Below are 25110 nucleotides of genomic sequence, written 5' to 3'. Positions count from 1 at the left end.
AGACAGAAAAGATGAGAGGCTAGACCAGAAGATGGCCTCAAATGCAGAACATGCAGTAATCTACTGGAATTCCTTAGAACAAATCAGAGTCCCTTACTTAAGCCCCACTCCAGGCAAAAATGCATGCAATTCTAAAATCCATAGAATTAAGATTAGACACAAATAAAACAAAACAGCAACTGTCACAAGGCTGGAGGGCATTTTTTCTCTTCTTTCCACGTTCTTTTACTCAAGGATTTCTGAAATGAACTTTGTCCACTGCACTAAGCCCACTGCCTCGAACAGAGCCCAACACGTACAGGCACTCAACACTGAATGAATGAATGAATGAGTTTGCCTCAGAACGAACAGTCCTTGTTTATAAATCAAACAATGGCATTTAACATGTGACCAAGTAGGCACCCTTAAAACAGTCGCTCTGTCCTTTGACCGGGGAAGGCTTTTCACCATCCCAATCCCCCGTAACACTACCCCAGCGCAAAGCTCCTACCTGACAGATAAGGGCACCGGGGCCGAGACAGGCAGAGACTGGCCAAGCAGTGGGCCCATCTCAGCCCAAAGACACCGACCCTGGTCACTTTGTTCCATCTCAACACTGGGTCTAACGCCCCTCAGCCTGTTCTAGAGAAAGCCTCCCACCTCGGGTGCCCATGCTTCCAATACAAGCATGCATCCGAGCAAGGGAGGAGCACAGAGAAACAGGCCTGCTTTGGCCAGGCCCAGAACGCCACAGCTGCAGAAGCCCGGGGTGGGGGGGCACTTGGCCCCACTGCGTCGCCATGCAGTGCGGGTCTCGGACAGAGAACGTTTGCAGAAGTGCCCCGCATGAAAGTGCTTGTCAGCACCAGTGGCTGCCTCTCCCTGCCCAAGGCTGTTTAGGGGCAGATTCAGGAGACACACGTGGGCCAGTTCAATCCACCCGAGGGCTCTGCATCCCAGCACTCAGCTCCTGGGCTGGTCCCACAAGAGACTCCAGCAGCTGGATGAGTTTGGCTGACCCAGTCCGTGAACCCGGGCATCGAGGGTCACACCAGCTCCATGGGGTTCCGTGGATTTGTACCCTGGGACCCCAGCACTCATGTGTGCTGAGATTTCCACATGGCGAGGGCAAAAACAGTCAAGGCGGAATGGGGTCCTAAGAAGCAGGGGGTACTCACGGGACCACAATCCACCCCCCTTGAGACAACCAACCCAACGAACTCCCAGGCCCTCCTACCCAGAACATATACGACAGAACACCAAGGGGAGAGCAGAAGCACAAGAGCCCAGACGAAAACTTCAGTTCAGGGTCCCTTTCCAGACTCAAATCAACTCTGCGTTTACCCTGAGTGAAGTGACAGGGCATGCGATCATCTCAAGCAAACAAAAGTTCACTCCAGCTTTTCCTATGAGCTGGGCTCTCCCAATGCCACTACTTCCCGCCAGCACTGACACCAGCCACATGTCACCACGCAGACCTCTATCTATTAACGATGAGTATCCAAGCACCGATAACTCCAACACGTACCGAGAACAAGCTCCCACGTGACGGAACGACAGGCAAAAGGGCATCTGCAGGGATGCAGTAATTCAGCTATTAAACTCTACGTACAGAGGCTCATACAGATACAGCATAGGGTCCTCTCAACACACTGAATTTGAAGGTCCAGTAGATTATCACATGGGCGGGGGAGTTCTCCAAAGCTCAGCTGATACCCAGATAAACTTCTGACAGCCATGAAATGGGGACTGCAGACCCGGCCTCTGACGCAGCCCGTGGCAAAACAGAAGCCGGCAGCCCGGCACATGCTGAAAGGCCGGGCAACAAGGACTTGGGGTGCCGAGCTGGCTTTAAGCCTCCGATGCCAACCAAGAGCCCAAGACAGACTGTGGGGAGGCGCCTCTGGGAGCGGACATGTGCCAGGCTGCCGGCTTCGTGCTGCCACAGAGCCAGCAGGCTCTCTGGCTGGGGGGGGGGGGGGGNAGATAAGAGGAAGGGGTGGCTTGCCGCAACGCCGACCGTGCCAGCAACAGGGCTCCCTCTGCGTGCCGGCGCCTGCCTCCCACCCTCCTGCCGGCCGCCCCACGCCTGTCCAGGCTGTCGTTCTGCGGACAAGGCAAAAGCACCCCGATCCTGGGAAGGGGGGCGCTAAGCAAGGGGCTCCCAGCTTCCCGCACTCCATCCCCTTCTCCATCCCCTCCTGCCTCTGAACAGGGACAAGGAACCCCGGGAGCCCTGGGCAGAGCTGGCACGTCCCACAGAAGGGAAGGCACACCAGGGGGTCGATGCCCTGAGTACTAATGACCAGGACCGATCTCGAGTCACGTGCAAGTTCTCCGAGTTCTCTTTTCTGGTTGGCTCTTCCCCCGAAGCTGGCCCACCTTTCCGTGGCACCCTGCACCGACGTGGCCCGGGCTTGCTGGATCTCCTCCTCCAGGCGCGTCCTCTCCTCCTCCAGCCGGGCCACGTCTTCCACCGGCCTTCTCTGCTGAATGATGAGCTGCAGCTCTTGAAGCAGGGCTTCCTTCTCCTTGATGAGCTGCAGCCGGTCCCTGTCGGCCTCGGCCAGGCCTGGCCATGACTCATTCTCAAGCTGGGCCAGCTGCTGCTGGATCATCGAGACTCTGCAAGAGACGGGCCCAGAAAAATCCGTGACGTCAAAGTATCACCACACACTTTCCACACCATCGCACGGATCCTAGAAACTTACTCTGCTAAGGAAATACTGAAATTATGGCACCAAGTGAACCTGAAATGACAAAAACAAAGCATCTGGAAATGACGGGTAATAAAACGAACGAGTAGGTCCTGTGCATAACCTCCCCTGGTCTAGGAGATTTGGGATGGCAGTTAGCATGGCATGCTTGCTTCAAAGAACGGACGAAAAGGCTGGCATCCTCCACACCCTGTGCACTGTGTTGTTTCAGATTCGTGCTTTCCTCCACGGCACTGTCCCAGAGCAGGATGCAACTGGCTCCTCTCCCCATCCCCCATCATCAGTAGCTAAACACAGTGCTGGATGCACGAGAGACGCTTCTGGCTTCCTGCCTGCTCTGCTGTACCCAACTGCCAACACCCACCAGACAAAGCAACAGGAGAGAAATGCACCCATCACGGGGCTTCTGGACAGAAAGTCCCCGAAGCCCGGCGAGCCACGTCTTCCAGCTCTGTTTGGTTTCTCCAGCACCAGGGACCTGGAGCATGAGTGACATTCAAAACGCCTTGCAGAGAGAACAGACACTCAGCAAGAGCTAAACGCGTGAAACTGCACAAACATGCCAGCAAATACACGGACGCACGAGAGTCAGCCCTGCTAAGCGCGCATGCCAGCGTCAGGCCACCGGGGGTGCCAACCAGTCGGCCTCACCAAATGTATCGGCATGACCATGCTCCGGCTATAAAAGTACGAACTCTGCTGTCACCTTCCACGTGCCTACGTTTCTACGTGTTTGCTTGGCACACGAGCTGCATCGTTTTGTGTCCTGAGTTGTCGCTGAATGCAGATTAAACGAGCTGGATGTGGCTCGTGTTGTCAGAGCAGCCTTTCACAGGCAGACTAGAATGATTTCAGCCCTTCAAGTCTAAGTGTAGCTAAACAGGAGGGCTATCTGTTTTCAGACAGAAATGAGGGACGCCAGACTCGCCCTGAACCCAAGGCTGTGGAGGGCAGAGGTTGGCATACATGCGCCAAAAACAAAATCAACAGACTTCTCTGAGGTCATAGAGAGCTGTGAAGACAGGGAAGCGGCAGGGCACATAGCCCTGTATCCTCTAAGGCAGCAATTCTCAAAGTGGGGTCCAGCAGGCAGCATCAGCATTACCAGGAGCTCTGTTACAAACGGAAACCTTGGGTGCCACCCCAGAGCTGTTGAATGCGACACTCTGGGGATGGCGTTGGGTGACCTGGGCTTTAACAAGTCCTCTAGGTACTTTTTTTTTTTTTTAAAGATTTTATTTATTTATGTGACAGAGAGACAGCCAGCGAGAGTGGGAACACAAGCAGGGGAGTGGGAGAGGAAGAAGCAGGCTCCCAGCGGAGGAGCCCGATGTGGGACTCGATCCCAGAATGCCGGCATCGTGTCCTGAGCCGAAGGCAGACGCTTAACGACTACGCTACCCAGGCGCCCCCCTCTAGGTACTTCTGATGCTCACTTCAGTTTCAAAGCCCTCTGCTTTCAGGCAGCCCGGCCTGGTCTGGGTTCTGGAAGATCCTTACTGGCCGTGGAGCTCTCAGGGGCCTGCCTTAGGCTCCAGTGCGATGACCCTCACTCCAATAGGAACGGCAGGAGCGCTCCTGCCACCAACCTGTCCCTGCCCAGGGCACTCGATCTAATCAAAGCTGGCATCCTGCCCGCTAGGTCCAGACCTCAGAACCCTCAACACTGTGCTCCCTGCCGATACTGCCAATCACCTGGTGTTGGCCCGCGTGTGAAAGCCTGTCGGGCTCCTCTTGAGCTAGACACGAGCATGGGGCCTAGTCAGCCTGGCTGGAGGGCTGGGTAAGGCACCTTCTTCAAGTACCAAACCAATCAAAAAACCCAACAGTTTACCAAAAAAAAAAAAAAAAAAAAAAAAAAAAAAAAAAAAGAGCAGGGGCGCCCAGGTGGCTCAGTTGGTGAAGCGTCTGCCTTCGGCTCAGGTCATGATCTTGGGGTCATGGATCGAGCCCTGTGTTGGGCTCCCCGCTCAGCAAGGGGGTCTGCTTCTCACTCTCCCTCTGCCCCTTCCCCCAGCTTGCGCTCTCTCTCAAATAAATCAATAAAATCTTTTTTAAAAGTAGTACACAAGTAATAGTTTAAACGTGCACACCGTACTCAAGTCCAATTCCCCAAGAAGGTAAAGAAAATAGCTGAATGTCAGTAGCTTTATTAGGCAAGTTCTTTTCCAACTTAAAACTAATTTCCTGAAAATGTGTTGGAAAATGGTGCCAAAGCATGTCACTGAAAAATACCACTGACAGAGGCGGCTGACCAGGACTAGGAACCCAACCGGGCTTGAGCATCCATCTACGTCTAATTAGTGTAATGAAAATTTATGGCAGTCATATAGCTGAAGCCCAAGGAAAACGCACTCCAAGTCGGCCCATAAATAAGTTAGTGCCGAATCAGACATTATACCCAATGAAATTTCTGGAATTTTCTACTGGAGATCAAGACAAGTCAAAACTAAGGAAGAAATATGAAAGAGACAAACAACACTGTGCAAATCCATTGTGTTCTCATACTTTTTCATTTATCTGATCAATCCACAGGAAAGCCTCCCTGAACCCAGCTGAAGTTAGCGTTATTACTTTGTAACATATACTAATTCTCATTCATAGACTACAAGTACCCACATTTTGAAAAGCACGCCCTCTGAGTTTTCTGAGGTGTACATGGAAGGTGATCAAGATTCCGTTTGAGTTGGCCAGGTGCTGGTCAGCTGCCACTCTACAAGCAATCAAGTTGCTAAGGGGGGCAGATAATCCAACCCCAGATAATCCTATGCTTTCCAGGCAAATCTCAAGTAATACCCACTAGCAGAAAACAGAATGAGGGAAGAAAAGAATTATAGCCGGGAAGAGAGGTGAAAGACCAACTTCAAAAGATCTGTCCACTGAAGGCATAAGAGAAATTGTACAGCGGCCTGAGTGACACACGGTCCTGGGATTCTACAGAGCTTACGAGACAGATATGCACAGACACGCGGCAAGGGACGACCTCTGCAGCACACACGAGATCGGGACGAAGCTGACTTCGTGCAGCCCATCTGGAAAAGCCGTTTGGGCTGTGCTGAACACGAGGCAAGCGTTTCTATGCTGAAGAATCGTGCTTTTTCACATAAATTTCACAATGATGCAAATGAGTGCATGGTCGTCTCCGAGCTATCCATGAGTCCAGAAGGATACGGATATATAGTGCCAAGTGCCATTTCTCTCCCTATAGCCACACTCCAGATGCAGACATTCAGGGCCTGCTCTCAGCCAGGTTGAGAGTGTGGCACATACGTCTTGTCTGTCTGCACTGGAAGCCAAAAGCTCTAGAAGGATTCCTTCAGTGTTTCTTGTGCATTCACCGAGGGATAGCCGAGACGGCTTGGCCTTTGACGCACTATGCCTTGTCTACTCTGCTGCGGCCTAGAAACAAGCCATCTGCAAGGATACGCTTCGTGTGTTAGGTTTCATGGAGGAGACAGACTTGGCACCTGAGGCCAAACACAGGTGTAGACTTACAGTGCCCCCTCCCCCACTTCCCCGCCATACAGCTGGCCCGGAGGCTGGGACCCCACTCCTGCGAGCACCATCGTTCCAATTCTGAGCAAGACGAGAAAAACAATCTCCAGAAAGGCGCTTTTTTTCCCCCTGAAATATCATTTCAGTGAAATTAAATACAAGAAAGCAAAGTAAGGTCATGATTAAAGTTGGCAAAAAAGAAACTTCCCCAAGGTCATTTTTAAAGAAAACCGAGAGCAACTTAAAATTGGTGAGGGGTTTTTTCCCCTCTAAGTCAAGCGTAATCTGTACTGATGGTAATTTTTGATAGGTAATACATTTTATGGCCTATATATAACCCCTCACAAATGCCTTTACAAAAGCTTTAAAATATATGTCCATGTGCTCATGATACAGAAGAAATGAAATCCTCAGATCAAGCATTCAGGTTTCATATTCCAAATTCTATTCCCTGAACAGGTCTGATGCTGGCAGAAGTAAAATATGAATCATTTTTCCCTATTTTTGCCCAAATACATTTTCTGTTACAACCAAGGCACCATTAAACCATGAATGGAAACCTACGTTTATGCTGCAGAAACTACTGAGAGCCTCATAATTCCCATGGAAATCCTAAATGTGATTTGCATTTTTACTGTAAAAAAATGCTTTTTTTTTTAAAGATTTTATTTATTTATTTGACAGAGATAGAGACAGCCAGCGAGAGAGGGAACACAAGCAGGGGAGAGTGGGAGAGGAAGAAGCAGGCTCATAGCGGAGGAGCCTGATGTGGGACTCGATCCCATAATGCCGGGATCACGCCCTGAGCTGAAGGCAGATGCTTAACTGCTGTGCCACCCAGGCGCCCCAAAAATGCACTTCTAATAAACACAGTTTTGAGGTATATTTTACAGATCCAAAATAATCCTAAATTATTTGAATTTATACCTCAATTCTGCAGTTTACCATATAATTTTGCATGCTCCTAAAATACGGCTGCTTTCTGGAAGGAAGATAGAACTCCAGGCAAGCCACGGTCCCATCTGATGGTTATGAGACATGACGATGGGACCCCAACGCCACATTCTGGGGCACGGTGTCAGCTTAGAGCCTTGTGCCTTCAGATTTCAATCACAGCTACAGCTTTGATACTTCCTATGTTTTCTCTCTTTAGTTTTCTTTTTGTAAATATCCATGTAAGTGAAAAGCAAAAGTTCCAAGAAAATCTCAGCTAAGATCAAGGTCAGATGGGTGATAAAATCCTTTCAGTTGACTGAGCTAAATATTGATAAACTGGCGTCCATTTGGCTTAGCTCTCTCTATCCTACACTGGAATTCGAGAATGAATCTAGACTACATGGTGGCGGAAGGGTGTAATCACACCCCCACGCCCCTCCCTGCCCTCACACCTCATTTCCCCTTCGGAGAGCGAATTCCTTAAATGAAAAGCAGAACACCTGCAGGGTTCTTTGTCTTGGCCTGAGTGGGGAAGGAGGAGCCACAGTGGCAAAGATGCTTTCCTGTGCGCCCCCCCCCGCCCCGGCTGTGCCTCACCCCCGAACCCAGATACACAGTCACTGGAGAGACGCAGGAAAACCCTAAGTGACTGATCAAATCCAACTGGAATCCTAACACGACACTGACTGCTGACAAAGGATGAACAGCAGGACCCATCCTGGCAACAAACGCTAAGACACAGAGAAACTGGATGGGCCAAAAGTTTTGTTCCTATCTGGACTGTGAGTGTTTCTATGGAAACAGCTACAGTTTGTGCACAGTTCTGGAACAAGTGCTCTTAGGTTAAAAATAAGGAACTATCTGCGTCAGTGGGATTACTTCAAGACTTGTTCTTCCAAACTGGCTTTGAAAAATTCTACAGTTTATGGGCGCCTGGGTGTCTCAGTCGGTTGAGCGTCTGCCTTTGGCTCAGGTCACGATCCCGGAGTCCCGGGATTGTGTCCCACTTAGGGCTTCATGCTCGGTGGGGAGCCTGCTTCTCCCTCTGCCCCTCACCCCACTCTCATGCTCTCTCTCTCTCTCAAATAAATTAAAATCTTAAAAAAAAAGAAAAATTCTAAAATTTTTAACCAAGAATGTGACAATATTCCTATCATAAGGTCTGCCCTGAGAATCCAAAGTGATGTTCCTGAAGGGAAACAAAGAAGCAGTTGTTCGGGTACATTTCACATGACCTGGAGTTGAAAACACAAAACTAGTCAGCATGAGAGTTGTGGTTTGGTCTAGGGAATTCTCTAGCAATCACACCACTACTTGGAATTATGAGTCCCACTTACACAAACTTCCTTTAAATCTGAATACATCCTGATACTTCTCATTGTCCAGAACACTGCATTTTGATCATTTCCCGACTTCTGAAAAACAGTCTCAAATCTAGATATGCAAGGGGAGACTTCTCTGAAATACATATACACATACACTTCTGCCCCCACTTAGAAGTGGTAAAGCCCAGGAGGTTTTGCAGAGGATCGACAAGCTGAACTTCTGGGGGAGGAATGATTTTGGAAACGGGAGCTGGGGGACTGAAGTCCACAGCTGAGATAGCAGAAATGACAAGACCAAATACTGAACTATAGCGCTAAAATAATGCAAGAAAAGGCCACCTGCCATTCCCAGCCTCAGGGTGAAAGAGCTGAGAAGGATGCATTCCGTTATTCTTTGCTAACACTGCCATTAAAAGTGATGCACTTTGGGGGTACCTGGGTGGCTCAGCCGGTGAAGCGTCCGCCTTCGGCTCAGGTCATGATCCCGGGGTCCTGGGATCGAGTCCCGCATCGGGCTCCCTGCTCAGCGAGGAGCCTGCATCTCCCTCTGCCTGCCTCTCCCCCTACTTGTGCACTCTCTCTGTGTGTCTCTCTCTCTTACACATAAATAAAATAAAATCTTTAAACGGGGTACGTGTTGCTTTCCTGTACATGGGCCAACCCCCTCCAGGGATGCTCATGGGGCTGTCACAGAGGTGGCCACATGGAGTGTTCCTAGACAGAACATCAAAGCCACTGTGCTTTGACTGTGGTCCTCACTGCTCGGGTTCTGAAACGTTAATGCTGGTTCTAGATTTAGTTTTTGGGGCAGAACCACTTGTCGCTGTGCTCCTCCCAAGTCTATACTGTTCTCATCCTGTTTCATTTGGAGGCAGTCTGAAAAAACAGAAACAACAACTGGAATAAAAGCCCTGATGTGGCTCTGGATGATTCCACTCCTGGGACCTGAGGACACCGACCCTCCCTAATTTCACCTGTCTGCTGCGGGGTGGGGACGTGAGGCTGTCCTGACCCACGGCTCCAAGGTGTGTCCAGTCAAGGCCCTTGCCAGGTACGGCTGGCAATCATATGCCCTACGGCCGAGTAGGTTACAAGTCAGGCCCTCACTCACTCACCAGATCAGAAGCCAGATCTAGAAGAACTAACTTCAGTGACTAGAGGCAAAATCGACTCCCCGGGGACTGGAAACGTGCCCTGCAGCCACCTCAGGGGACTAGAACCCCGAGTGCCCCACAGAGGGCGCCGCGATCAACGGTTTGGTGGACAAGAATGCTTCGTAGACATTTTAAAGCAGCTAAAAGTCCAATGAAAACAGATACTCATTATTAAAACTCAAGATCCACCTTCTCAACGATCCTCGGCCATGAAGTAAGCCTCTGAGAACTCTCTCTTCAGGGCCATTCTCCTCCTTTGGCTCCAGGGAATGCCATCTCCATCACACTCCGCATGGGCAGGTGTGACTTAAGGAAGGGGGAGGGACTGATGTAGGGCCACCAACTTTTTATTTTTCCAAGTAGAGATTTTGAAAAAACATACATCAACTATCATTATTTTTTAAGAGAAAGATATTTTAACAGAAAAAAAAAGATCAGAATAAGAGTTCTTTAAATGGAAAAAAAGCAAATCAGCGTGATAAAAACCTGTTGCTGCCCACCTTCTCCCCGTGCATGGTGGACCAGGGACCCCTCTGGGCAGTGCTTGGGAAACAGAGGTCTGTCCGTCTGCCCGCTGGTGTTACTTCTCTGTTCCCTTCCTGACGTCCTTTGCCAGCATCTCCCCCCCCTACTGTGGGTCCCTGGAGGTGTGTCTTCTGAGGTTTTACTTCCTCTTCTCTTTTCTGGTCACTCCTAGCCAGACTCTCTTGGAACTTTTACTTCCCTCCCCTGGCCAACCTCACTCTCACTACGCCAATAGCTACGGGAATTTTCTTATGACTCAGTCCTGACTTCTCTTCCTTTCTCAGTGCACGCTCTCTCCCAAGGTGAGTTCAGCCACTCCATGACGTCGGTACCACCCCCAACTGCCCTCCCGGACATCTCACCATTTGGATAGTGCACATTGAACATTCCCGACTCAAAAGTCCTAGAATACCCAGCAATTTAGCCTCCTTTCCAAGGTACTAGTGGTCTCCCATGATGGAGACCTGCCTCTCTGCTCGTGGCAACCTCCATCTCACCCTCCCATCCCCGCTCCCCTTCATTCTGCAACTACAGCTGGTCCGGCTGCCGCAGACCGACCCCCACCTCCTCAGAAACTTGCGATCGCACATCTTTCCATCCTGATCCCTGCCCCCCCCCTTGCTTGAGAAAGCCCTTCCCAAATGCATGGGCAGCCAGAATCCCAGGATCCTTCAGGGTGCAGCTCCAATGCTGTTTTCTCCAGCACCCAAGAAGAGAATTCATTACAGAAAGATTCAAGATCATGAGCCTTTTCAAATGTCCATGAAGGCCCAAGGGCTGTAAGCTTGGTGTGATTATGTATCATGCGAACACTGTTCTTGAAACAGAGAGACCATCCCCCCTGCCTCTGTTAGAACCCTAAAGACACGCATATCTTGATGCCTTTTCTCTCCTCAGGTCAAGGAGAAATAACCCAAGGCCTACATCGGGCCCTGGGGAAGGGACCAGGAGCAGAGCAGTCAGCCTGGAGGTGACCTGGGCCCCCGAGGACTCCTTCCGCTTGCCCACAGGCAGAAGCAAGGGCCAAATAGCAAGTATGACCAAATGGGGCCCTCGTTTACTCATTCAATAGATATTCAGTGGGTATTCAGCTACTGGAATTATAGCAATGACCTAAACAGACCTAAATCCCTACCCTTGTGGGGTTTATATTCTCGGAGGGAAAAACAAATAATGAAAAAGCAAACGCATATGTAGAGAATGGGTTAAGTGATTACATTTGCTGGGAGGATCGGGGTGATGGGCACGGGAATGGGGCATGCTACTTTATTCTGGATGATCACGGAAGCATCTCTGACAAGGTGACCAAGAGGAGAGCAGAAGCCACCTGACAATTTGAGGCAAAGCATCCCACTGTCGGCAGAGGAAACAGCAAAGGCCAAGGGCACTGTGTGAGTTTCCTCTTGTTGCTCTAACAGAAGATCACAGACGTGGTGGCTTAAAACAGAACACATTATTATCTTACAGGTCCAGAAGTCAAAAGTCAAAAATGGGTGGGCAGCGCTGTGATCCTTCTGGAGGTTCTAGGGAAGAATCCATTGCATTGTATTTCTAGGGGCTGCCCACAGGCCTCGGCTCATGGCCCACACCACTCTGCTCTCTGCTCCCCTCCTCACATCTCCTTCCCAGACTGTCCCTCTTCTAAGGCCCCTACTGATGACACCGAGCCCACTTGGATCACCCAGAATCATCACCCCATCTCAACATCCTTGACTTAATCCCATCTGCAAAGTTTCTTCTGCCATGGAAGGCAACAGACCCACCAGGTTCTGGGGGTTAGGACAGGACCATCCTGAGAGGGCCATTATTCTGCTGACTCTAGGCGCTAAGTCAGGAGTTCACCTGGCAGGTTTGAGACCCGGCATTGTCTGAGGAACACCGAGGGGTCAACCTGTCTGGAACAGGGCGAGGGATGATGCGGGGGAGTGGGCTAATGTCCTGAATTAGTGGAAAACCGGCTCCTGTGGGCCCTTGTTGTCCAAACACAGCAGGGATCTAGGAGCATACTAAGAAGGCCAAGGGTAAGGTTTCTCAGCTGAGGCACTACTGACACACTCTGGGCCACCGGAGTCTTTGCTGTGGGGCCACGCTGTGCATTGTGGGCTGTTCGGCAGCATCCCCGGGCTCCGCCCACTGGGAGCCAGCAGTACTCTGTCCCTAGTCATGAGGACCAAAACTGTTCCCTGGGGAGCAAAAGTTGCCTCCTTCAAGGGTTAAGAGCCATGTGGAACAGGGGAATGATAGCATCTAACAGGTTTTGAAAGGATCACTTGTCTGGAAAAAAAATTCAGACATAGCAATTAAAATAACCAAAAGTCACACAAAATTACGTTGAATGGCACCAGGAAATGCGCCATTCACACCAGGGAGAAGCACATGACAACTGAAAGAAGGTCTTTGCCCATTACTCTAGTAAAATTTACAAAGCATGAACATGTTTAATGATGCTCAGCAGATGTGAAAATCAGGGCTCTCCATCGGCGCCAGTGGCAGTGCAAGGTGCCTAAGTCATTCTGGAAGGCAATTTGGGGGTATCTACCAAAACTTTTTTCTTTCTTTTTTCTTTTTTCTTTTTAAAGTAGGCTTCACATGGGGCTCGACCTCAGGACCCTGAGATAAAGACCTGAGCTGAGATCAAGAGTCAGGCGCTCAACTGACTGAGCCACCCAGGTGACCCTATAAAACCTTTCCACGTGCGTGCCTTAAGATCTGTGCATTTCACTGGTAACTATCAGCCCAAGGAAACAGTCATTTCTGCAAGGCTGGGGCGTGTGAAAAGATGTGCGCTGTTTGTGTAAAGGAAACACTGCAACCGTGTAAGATGTCCATCCGCAGAGGGATGTGTACGCACCCTAAGCTACGCATCACATGCTCCTTCACTCCACCGGGCTCACTTGAGTTAAATGTTGAGATAAAAGCCTGGAAGGCATCATGCCAAACCATGGACGGTAGGAAGTGGGATTAGAGAAGGGGAAAGTGGGTGGTCTCTACTGATTGTGCCTGTGACAAAAACAATGGATTCATGTGTCATTTCTGCAATAAAAACAAAGAGGAAAATACAAGTGTGCATGCACGTCTGTACACATGTGCATGCTATACGTGTGCATATATGCACGGGCACACACAGGCATGTTTCTGACTCCGTGTTTACGTGTGCGCACGTATGCATGTGTGCGTGCATTCATGCACGCAGGCACACAACCCCGGCAGGTACTGCCCAGTGGGGGTAGGGAGAGGTCCTCACCCTCAGGCAGAGCCACTGATACACCAACATATTTCTGGTAGTCAGGGAGGAGTTTATTTCCCAAATAGGTTAAAGACCATATGTAATCACATCGCATAAAACCACACGGCTTTTTTTGAAAGGTCCAGAACAGGGCAGGTATTGCATAGAAAGAAGAACAATCTCCCATTCTCCAGCAGCTTCTCTGCCCCCTGCTGCGAGGTGCGGATGAAGCTACTAGGGTCACCCACTGAGATCGGACAGCAGGAAATCCCTCGGGGACGGCCCCACCAAGACATCACAGTCCTCCAGCCAGAGCAGGGGTTCTCGGCTTCGGCACCGGTGACATGTGGGGGAACCGTTCTCTGCGTGGGGCCGGCCTATGCTCTGGAGGACGTTGAGCAGCGACCATGGGCTCCACCCACTAGATGCCAACAGCAGGTCCCCCAGAGCTGTGACAACCAAACCTGCCTCCGGACAGAGCCAGGAGTCCCCTGGGGGTAAAGTCCCCACTCCCCCACTCCGCCTGTTGGGAACTACTGTGCTAGTGGGAAAAGGACACTCCGTGCTTATGCAAGCCGACCCAGGACATCTCCACGACGTGTCCCAGATATTTAACTGTGGCCGATGCAGCCCAGAACGGCATTTCTGTCCCACAAAGGCTGAAGCACTGGGGGCAGGGCATCCCCCCAACCCACCCCCACCCCATGTAGCTGCAGTGCGTCTCCTAACAAGGTCCTGGCAATCCTGAAATAGTACTGTCATTTAAGAGCTACTGATAAAATGCACTGTCTTCCCCTGAATAATTTTCTCAAATACTTGCCTTTTCGCCCAAATGTCTTATCTCAACATTTAAAAGGTTACTCTATGTACCGATACTATCTCTAGAAAACAAAGAAATCACTTGCTATGTTTAATAAATGTCGAAGCAAAACACGTTTAACAATTATGTCCCTAAGTGTAGCAAACATCTATTTTCTGCATTTTAATATGGCACAGCAAATTCCAGCACCCACACTGTGTGATCCAGTAGAAACATGCAAGAACGGAGGAATACTCAGAGGGGACAATGGCCCCTGACACACGGCAGCGAGCTCAGGAGAAGGAATGTACGACAGACGGAGAATATGGCCGCGGAGATAAGCAGCGCGGCTGAATGCACTTGGCAACGGTCCGCGTGGAAAAACGTAAAGCCCAGCGCAGATACATGGTGAGAAGCCAGGAAGAAGCGGGTACACGAGCTCTGAGCAAACAGAAAGCCCACGTCAGCTCAGGCCAGCCCTCTAGCAGGGAGTCATATGATCCGCTTTTGTTGCTATTTTTACATTTTCTAAAAAGGCGACAAAGTGGATTTCCAGACATCATGAATGATACAGAATATGGAGCAGACCCAGCTATTTCACTTCCAGAAAGGACCCCCCCTTAACCCACCTGGCATTCCGCTCCTTCTACCCCACCCTCCAAGAAAATAGTTCATACGTGACTAAGGAAACTTTTTAAAAAAGATATGCTTCATAGCCTTCTGAAGCACATATTTGGAAATAATTTGGTTTTAAGGCTCGTTTCAGAAGACACGAAAGAGAGAAAGTCTCTAGAAAGGGGACACGAAAGCAGGGCAGGGTCCAAATACTGAAGCCAGGGTCCTGCGAATGTGGGGAGGGACGTGACGTGCTAAAAATACTGCCTGCCTGCGAGCGTTACATACTGCCTCTCAGTTCTGCCCTTGTCCGATGCTTAGGGCTGGGAGAGGGCGACAGAAAGACAAATCCTGAACATGTACAGACAGGGTCAAGTCTCGATTTTGTGAGGGCAGATGATTTACAGCGAAGGTCAACAGAAAAGGCTGTGCTTCGATTTCTCTCCACCGAAACCCAACAGATGAGGCACCCCTAGCACCTGTTGACCTAGTCCTTATTAAACTGTCTTTTAAACCAAGATATGTGACTGTTCCCATTAACCTCTGGAGTTAGAAACAACATACATAAAAGATAAGGCAATTTTGCTGGAGCAGGTCGGAGGGACTGCTGCTGGTCAGGAGGTGGGGAGGGTGGGAGTCCTGAGCTATCTGGGAGAAGGAAGCTGGGGAAGTCTCTGTCTTTATTAAATCATGGCTTTAGAACTATTCACAGTAGTGAGAATTTCACGTTTTAAAGGCACATGAAATTTTGTCATGGGTATTAAGAGGCTTACCCAGAAAGGAAGATCCTGGATTTTGTATTCTAGCAGACACCGCTTTCTGATAAAAAGTGGACAGTCCCATACTAGAGCTCCATAAAACCTCTTTCCATGGGAGAAAGGAAGGAAGCAGAAGGCCAGATTTGAGAAAGGAGCTTCTTACCTCTTTCTGGCTTCCTCGTACTGCCAATTAAGCCTGACTCGGTCTACAAGTCTTGTTTTATCATCAAAGACAAACTTTCCGGAACAGAAGAAAAAAAAAAGGAGGAAACTTATTAAAAACATATTTTCAAAATAGAAAATTCATTTCAACTTTCAGCAACAATGAAGAATATTTTAATTTGTCTTTAAATTTCCATTTCTCAAGAGTCTGGAAGGAAACACACAATACCTCTGATTGGCAGAAGCTGCGAGTGGGGCTGGGAAGACTTTGCTTCCCAAACACTGGTGGATTTTTTTTTTTTAACAGTGGAAGTGTATTCATCTATTGTGTAATTCCTAACAACAACAAATTAAGTTTTAAAAAACTAGGGAATTATTTAATAAAAGTTGGCACACAGGCAAAAATATTCACCCCATTTTGTACAGTATGTTCCCGCATTCTTCAATAAATACAGAATAATAACTTTCTCCTAAGGAGTCACAAGATTTGAAGAAGATGGACGAGCTGGGTGAGGTATGGGCTACGGGGCTCCTTCGAACAGTACGTAGCATGTTAAAGAACTAAAGTCAAAAGGAAAGAAAGCAACGTATGGAAAAGCCTGACGGGGGCGCATCGCCCTGGGAGTTAGAACCGAAACACGGTGCCCTGACGTGATCACTAGCTGCACTTAAATATCTTCATACCAATTATGCTGAACTAAACGAATTCCTAAAACAAAACCAAAAAAGACCTGTATGGGAGATAACTGTAGCTCACCTCGGTTACCTCTTCCTTCATTCCTAGAAATACATGACACTAGTTCATTAAATCAATTGTCTCTGTAGATCTGACCTTAACTTGACCATATGTTATAGCCAGTAAGTCTTTTTTTAAAAAAAAATAACCTCATGTCAACAAACATTTGAAAATATTCTATTTGAATGACTAGTGCAGAATTTATTGATACCTGTTTTGATATACATCAATAGGAGTTTCTTTATGTCTTTATTGCTTTGAGTGAGGAATGGAGTGAACATTCTCCGATGAGATGTGTCACCAATTGTTGTGCACATTTTAATAGCCTCATCCAAAGCCCCTCTCCACAGTTTCCTCAATATAAATATATTTAGGCTACAGCATCCCGTCTCCAGAAACCGTCTACACCGGAAACAAGCTACTTGTCACCTCATCATCTTGTTTGTTACAGGCTCCTGCAGCTGACCCCTCATCAAGACCAATAAATGTCATTTATTAAAACCTCTTTTCAATGCTGTCTATAGATCTCTAAGCTCTGTTTTTGTACTCTTCTTTGAGAACAAAATGGACATCTTAGTCAAAAAAGGAGAAAACTACAGCCCAATGGACTCAACAGGTTTCTGTCTCACAGTTCCTGTGTGGTCCTAGAGCTCGCACCCCAACCACTGACTCTCACTGTTAGGCCTGTGGTGTGTACACAGCTGTGTTTGCCAAGTCCTGGGCTCAAAAAGCATATCTAATTACATCACCACCCATCCCACAAAACTTAGACTCAAAGTGATAACTAAGTCAGGTGTGCAGATGTCTAAGATGGTCCCCAACGGTCTCCACCTCTTGGGATTCAACCCATGTGAAATCCCCTTCAGAGTGCTCTAGAGCCATGATTTGACTGTAACCAGTAGAACAGAACAAAGATGATGAGAAGCCATTTCTGTGATTACGTTACGAAAGACAGTCACTTCCATCTTGCTAGCAGACTCTCAGTTTGCACACTTTGATGACGCAAGCTACTGTGCTGGAGAGGTCTGTACAGTAAAGAAGCAGAGCCCTCAGTCAACAACCTATGAGGAAGTGAATCCTGCCAACAGTCATGGGAGCTTCAGAGTGGCTCCTTCCCCAGTCAAGTCCTCAGATGAGACTGCAGCCCTGGGTGACACCTGGCTGGCAGTTTCGGGAGACCCCCTGTAACAGAGGACCCTGCCCAGACTACTGAGCTACAGTGTAAGTGTGAGATAATAAAATTGTGCTGTTTGCAAACGCTAGGTTTTAGAGTAATTTGTTATGCAGCAATACCAACAAATCCAGTTCAGCTTTTCAATATACTTTTGTACAACTGCATGACATAGTAGAACGCACAGGGGTTCAGGCATCAGAGATGCTGATTCAAACCTAGGCAGACCTGCCTCTTCCTGGCTACATGACCTCAGGTGACTTGGCATCTCGATCCCCTCATCTATCAAAAGGATATGGAAACAATGAACAACCCAGGGCCAGCCCCAGTAACCTCACAGACATGACAATTTACGGCTCGAGTTACCACAACAGCATAAGCAACCATTCTGCACCTGACATTTTTGGAAAGTCTTACCTAGATCATTAGAGAACCTTTGACCTTACGTGTTTCTCTCAAACTACCTGAATCTCTAAATTCTAATTCTAACCTATGATAACAGCAATAAATTATTCATGGAATTCAATGAGTCTTATACTTCTTTCCTTCCTGTGTGCCAAAATCTTTAGGCAAAAATGGCAGATCTTTCTGACTTAACAGATTCTTCTCTGTGTGTTATATAGATGGCGACCATATTCTTTAAACCAAAACTGCCTGGTCACAAATGTCTAAATGTAAAAAGCAAAACAAAACAAAAATGTCTAAGTGTACTTTTGACAGTGAAAACTGAAAATAGGACTGTTTCAGGACGTCCAAGACAAAAAGAGTCATTATTTACCATATTATACTCAAAGAGATACTATTTGTCCAAATTTCAAAATATTAGCTAATTATTTAAAACTCAGAGTTTTTTGTCAATGGCTTTTTTCTCCTGTTTTTTTCTTTTTCTTTACTTAATCTTGGGGAGGACATTCCACATTCAATTGATGCCTCATCTTTACTACGTCATAAGCCCTAAGAAAAAGAAGCCATCTTTTTTTTCCATTTGTAATAAACTTCACTCAATAACATTACAACAGTAGCGTCTTTAAGAATTCACTACCCTACTTCAGATGATGATTGCCAACTTTGTTTTTGTAGCAAATTCAAGGCTTCACTAATTATCNCATTTGTAATAAACTTCACTCAATAACATTACAACAGTAGCGTCTTTAAGTATTCACTACCCTACTTCAGATGATGATTGCCAACTTTGTTTTTGTAGCAAATTCAAGGCTTCACTAATTATCAAAAGGGGCATTATGAAATTCTTCCAAGTTCCAAGCAAAGTTAATTTTGATTCAATTTCCTGACATTATTTTAGACTAAGAAATAGCATCAAAGTATAACCTAAGGGTGACACAGACACAAAGCCTCTGAAAATCACAGGTCTAAGCCAAAGATCAGTAAACTATGGCTCTCACTGGCCAAATCCGATCCTGTTTTTATGGTTTCACTGGCACACAGTCCTGTCCTACGGTGGCTTCTGCACTATAACAACACAGTTAGGCAGTTATAGCAGAGACTGCGTGTCCTGCAAAGGCCTAAAATATTTACCATCTGGACCTTTACAGAAAAAGTTAGCTGACCCCTGCTCTAAAATGTCATATGTCAGGGCGCCTGGGTGGCTCAGTCTGTTAAGCATCTGACTCTTGACTTTGGCTCAGATCCTGATCTCAGGGCCATGGGATAGAGCCCCACATTAGGCTCCACGCTCAGCGCAGAGTCTGCTGTCCTTCTCCCTCTGCTCCTCCCCCTGCCCATGCTCTTTCTCTCTCTCTAATGATAAATATAACCTTAAAAAATAAATTAAATAAAATGTCGTGTCTGTTAAAAAACACATCTAAACTTGGGGCGCCTAGGTGGCACTGTCGGTTAGGTGTCCGACTCTTGGTTTTGGTTCAGGTCGTGATCTCAGGGTTGTGAGATCAAGCCCTGTGTCGGGCTCTGTGCTCTCAGTGTGGAGTCTGCTTAAGTTTCTCCATCTCCCTCTGCCCCTCCCCGCCCCTGCACACTCTCTCTCTCTCTAAATAAATAAATAAATCTTAAAAAAAAAACCACATGTAAACTCAACTCTCAGAAGCATTCTGCTGTTTTAAAGAATCCAAATCATAAGAATAAAGGTAATAAGCAATTCAACTGCCTTTGAGGCCATGGAACCTTCACAGCTGGATTTTTCCTTCAAACTTAATGGCACAAAAGCCAAAACATGCCTGAAGAGAAAGTGGCAAAGTCAAACAAATGCGTGATGGCAACACGAAAGCAGCTCTTTTCTCTCCTAGCACACTCGGTTCTTCCCCCCGTTCTTGGCATACCTCTCCAATGATGTCAGTCTGAGACCCCGCATCACAGAACTGTTGAGGTAAAGAATCGCCAAGCACACCTGGATTGTGAGGGAACTCTTGCGGAGGGTCGCTAAGAGAAAAGCTATTCTTAAAGCCATCGGTCAGCTTGGCCAGGCTCTGCAACAGAAGGAAACGAGTTACTTGAGCGGAGGTGGTAATGCTTCTCTTCCCTTTAGAAGCTGTCATTGCGTCAGCTCCAGGGCGGCCGCGTCAGTACCGGAGAGCTGGCCTACCCCGACCCCCACCCCCACGAGATGTAAAAGACACGTCCCTCACGACTTGCACCTTTAATCCAACGGGTAGCCATCTAAATCAGACAGTGACGGAGTCCTCCTGGCAGCATGGGAATTATGTAGAGAACAACTGTGGTACCATTTTTACTGTTTTTTGAAATCTTTGTTTCCTAAAGAAAAAAAATTAGCATTCCCTCCCAAAAAGCCAAACTCAGAGAAACAGAGTGGCATGGTGGTTGCCAGGGGCTGTGGGGTCAAAGGGCACAGACTGTGGGTTATAAGACTAATAAGTTCCAGGGCTGTAACGTACAGCACGGCAACGATAGTCGGCACCATCGTGTTGCGTATCTGAAAGCTGCTCAGAAAGTAGACCTTGAAAGTCTTCATCACGCACAGACAAAAAACAAGGTACCCACGTGAGGTGACGGATGTGTTAACTAACTTCATCGTGGTAATCATCCCGCCTTATATGTGGGTATCAGGTTGTACACCTTACATTTACAAAATTTTATCTGTCACTTGTACCTCAATAAAATGGGGAGGGGAGCACTGCCATCCAAAATGTTGTATCAATAAATGAGTCTGACAGAGATGAATGCTACCTTGAGATTTTTATAAACCCCACAGGAAGAAAACCACTCCCAGATGAGGTTTACATATTTTTATAACCTGATTTTTCAGTCATAATTCTACATGGTCAAGAGTCATCTCACATGGATGCTAGCTTACCGAAAACTAGAGTAACTATGTTTTCTGGCGTACGTAACTTCTTTGGATGGAAATCAAAAAGAAATCAGATTTTCTACCATTTTTTTAGAAGACTTTTGAATAGATCTATCTCCAGCAAACACTTCTGCAGACACCAGAACACACAGGGGCAGTGAACACGCATGGCTGGCTCTGGACCCAGACAAAGGCGTGCTGGCATGGGCCGATACTGTTAAGTTCATAAAAGACAGAACAACTTCTTTGATTTTCCTGGAGAGGACGTTGCCCAAGCCTCTCCCAGGAGCTTCTCAGAGAGGATGCTAGGGTCTAAAGCTTCTTACAGAAATTCTCTCTCCAGCCTCCATGGTGGGGAACCCACTCAAGGCAAGCTTGCTCCAGCTCTGCACACTTGGAAAGGCCAGGTCAGAGAAGTTAGTTCAACCTCCTGGGGCAAGGCCTCCAAGCCCCCATGGTGGACTACCACCTGCTTCAGCCCTGGGGTTTGGGCTTAGATTGGATGGGTGACGTCCACACCACACCTCACCCAATGCTGCACTCAGAGGCCTCAGTAAATGGCAGTAGCTCTTCTTGCCACCAGTGCTTGGAGAATATCTAACCATTCACTGACCATGTACCTCTCGTGACCTGGGAGGGCATCTGAAAACAGGTTGGTGGGTCGCACCTCCAGAGCCCAATCTAGCAGGCCTGGGGTAAGGCCCAGTAATGGGCAATTTAATGACCACCGTGGGGACACTCCATAAGTCTCCTGAATCCTTGACCTTCAGAAGCACTGCCGTGCAAGACAGCTATGTGTGCACCTGTCTCGCTTGGCCCACAAGTCCGAGCTCTGCTTCACATGTCCTTCTATGCCTTACATTCTGCAGAATCTAGACACACGCCTCCTAGGCACGCAGTGTGCTGAGTGGAAAATGAAAGCCGGACCCAAAACATCTGAATGCACCCCGGGATCGAGCAAAAAGACCAGTGCACATTCATCTGCAAAAACTCAAGCTTTTTCTAAAAATAACAAAATCTCCAGAAGTTCAAGGGACAAAGAATAAAGCAGTATAAAGCCCAAACGATCCCAGCCATATAACTACCATCTGTGCACACGGTAGAACACTTGGCAGCCCTATCAAGGAGCGAAGCAGCTCACTGTGTACGGACACGGGAGCAGGTACGGGTGTTACCGTTACGTGAGGACGCCAGGCCGGGACAGCAGGAGGCACAGCCCTAGCTCTCCGTGGGACAGCTGAACGTGTGCCCGCACCCTCCCGGGTCTGCAAAAATGCTGGCAGGAAATACAAGCTAAGAGAAGTCGTTACAGGAGATGAAAGAACAGGGTGATAGCCAAGACTTCTCATCAGAGACTTTTTAAATTATTTTGATTATTGAACAATCTGTATCACCCATCGTTATGGCTTAAATTGTGCCCTCCCAAACGACAGGTTGGAGTCCTAAGAATCGGCAAATGCGAGCTTATTTGGAAAGACAGTCCTTGCAGATGGAATCAAGTGAAGGTGAGGTCATACTGAATTAGAGTGGGTTCTCATCCAGTGGTTGGCATCCTCGTAAGTAAGGACGAGAAAACGTAGACACAGAGACACGGGGAGAACACCATGTGACGACGAAGGCAGAGATTAGAGCGGGGCATCTACGAGCCAAAGAACGCCAAGGATTGCCAGCAGCTACCAGAAGCTGGAAGAGGTGAGGAAGCGTCCGCCCCTAGAGCCTTCAGAGACAGCATGGCCCTGCTGGCACCTTGACCGTGAACTCCTGGCCTCCAGACTCTGAGAGAACCAATTTAAGTTGTTCTTCACCCATTTGTGGTACTTTGTCATGGCAGCCCTAGGAAACTAACACCCATATTTTTAAATATTTTAATACACAGTATGCAGAAATATACGCACACATAAAGAACATATATACACATATGGCATGTATGTATGTTTTAAAATATACATGAACTGTATACATAACGGATATATAATATACACCGTCAACACATATTTGCCTGAAATGTTAACTAACAGGCAGACAGACACGGGCTGTGAAGAATGCCAGGCCCCTACCTGCATCAGGTCCCGCCTCTCCTTCTCGCCGGTGCAAATGGCTTTCTTGATGGTCCGGAGTTCGCTCATTATCGCCTGGGCCTCATTCAGTTTGTAGTTGCTGTGAGCACTTGACATCTTTCTATCAATCCTGGTTAAAAAGAAAAATCAAAGTCATTCCATGCGAGAGTCTAACAATCCACTGAACAACAATGCAAAACTCAGAAGCTTTATAGAAAGGTGGGAAACAGTCGAACACATTGGTTCGGCAAAGAAAAATAAAGATTCCATAAAACCTTCCTTGCTTGTGGTATACAGACAGAGATGAGACTTGACCAGTGGACGGCTTCCTTTGCTCCAGGAACATCCAGTGCAGGTGAGGACTTGCGAATCAGGGTTCCCATGACCTCTACTAATGATTAGGCAACCAACAGTGGCTTAAGTAATTTCCTGAGATTTTAAACTCCTCTCTGACAGGAGGATCATGTCTTATTTGTTTATACCCAGCATCTGGGTTAGTGGTCCAAAATGACTATTAAATCAACATACGAACGGCATCTGTGTACAAGAACATGTGGGAAACAGCAAAAAGTTGTGAGCAATGCAGTAACGATATGCCTCATATAAAACTGCAAACTGTCTCCTCTACCTTTCTTTATCTCATTCCGGTTCTGATTTCTCCCTCTCTCTCGCTCCCTCCCCCTACTACTCACCTCTTCAATTCTTTCCTTCAATCCAAACACCCATTCATCCTTCCTTCTATCCGTTCAAACTTCCTCCCTCCCTCCCTCGCTCCTTCCTTCCCTCTCTCCTTCCGGCCGGCCCGCCCCTGTGCACACGAGCCTGGTCTGGGTGGCGGAGGCAGAGTGCTGACCAAGCCAAGGCTCGGCTCTGGCCTTCGCGGAGCAGGCAGCCTCCTACAGCGCACCCTTCGTCTCACCTCCCCTACCTAGGTCTTGGGCCTTGGAAGGCCTCAGGGCTAACCTTTTGGTTGGAATACTTTGATCCAGAAACGGTATGAACTCCTCTGGAAAGCCATCAGCAGGCCTCTCAGATTCCAGACCCGCCACTACACAGGTCCTGGGGCTAAACGGTCTCCCCCAGGTGACTGGGGAATCTGGATCCTTAACAGCCAGCCCAAACTCCCCGATTTTCCACTCACGAAAGCATCCTGGCAGGCCGGTGAGTACCAGTGACACTTGAGCGTTACAGCGGGACCCTGGGCAAGTCACTTCAACTCTTCACACCTCAGTTTAATGCCTCCCCCGTTTAATGAGAAAGTGTCAGGGGAAGGCTTCCTTGGCAGGGCGCCGGGCACACAGTGTTCGCGGGGATTATGCTGATTATCAGCCTAACGCTGCATCCGCACACTCACGGTGAAGACTTCGCCAACTCTGCCACTTTAGACCCAGAGTTGGTCTGAGCCATCAGCACCCTTGGAATAAGAGAAGGACCAACAGAACAGGTGGGAACCCAGTCCCTCCCTCTGGAATCAGGCCTCAGGGCTCAAGAGCACTACTGTGACTGCATCGGCTACAAATGATGTATTTATGAAAACTGATCCTGAGTCCTCTTCCATGGAGTGGATGCGGGCGCATCGTGGGTCCCCACACATTCCCTGGTGACACCCCTGCATCCCAACATGGCCGGCCCACATGCTTTCCCATTTTAGCTGTTTTACAGAGAACCAAGAGTCTCCACCGGAAGGTAGAGATGGAAGGTCATCCACCTCACGGCACATCAGCCCAAGAAGTGGCCCAACTTTTCCTGCAAAGAATACTTAGACTCGTTTATGTAATAACGTCTCCCCGTATTCATCTGATAAAAGGCTTTCCGATACATCTCATTTAACGTCACAACCAACAACCCACAAAGGCTGATGAGGGCGGCAGGAAAGGGTTACATCATTCTCAGACAAAACGTAGTAAAGAGAAGGGCCATATGCACCCCAATGTTCATAGCAGCATTGTCCACAATAGCTAAATCGTGGAAGGAGCCCGAGATGCCCTTCAACAGATGACTGGATTAAGAAGATGTGGTCCATATATACAATGGAATATTACTCAGCTATCAGAAAGAACGATTTCTCAACATTTGCTGCAACATGGACGGCACTGGAGGAGATAATGCTAAGTGAAATAAGTCAAGCAGAGAAAGACAATTATCATATGATTTCTCTCATCTATGGAACATAAG

General features: G+C 48.0%; 1 protein-coding gene across 2 annotated transcripts in view; it reads right to left on the bottom strand.

Annotated features, from left to right (window-relative positions):
• Positions 1 to 25110, bottom strand: part of WWC3 (WWC family member 3) — a 116014-nt gene that overhangs the window by 24764 nt on the left and 66140 nt on the right. For both annotated transcript variants that reach the window (XM_034648887.1, XM_034648888.1), the window contains exons 6-9: positions 22936 to 23065; positions 19893 to 20039; positions 15693 to 15766; positions 2362 to 2604 (exon numbers count right to left, since the gene is read on the bottom strand). In XM_034648887.1, the coding sequence (XP_034504778.1) occupies positions 2362 to 2604; positions 15693 to 15766; positions 19893 to 20039; positions 22936 to 23065 (594 nt within the window). The remainder of the gene's footprint in view (positions 1 to 2361; positions 2605 to 15692; positions 15767 to 19892; positions 20040 to 22935; positions 23066 to 25110) is intronic.

The sequence above is a fragment of the Ailuropoda melanoleuca genome, chromosome X (assembly GCF_002007445.2).
Source record: "Ailuropoda melanoleuca isolate Jingjing chromosome X, ASM200744v2, whole genome shotgun sequence".
NCBI lineage: Eukaryota > Metazoa > Chordata > Mammalia > Carnivora > Ursidae > Ailuropoda > Ailuropoda melanoleuca.
The sequence above is the reverse complement of the archived record's forward strand: the minus strand, read 5'-3'. Positions and strand labels throughout refer to the sequence as shown.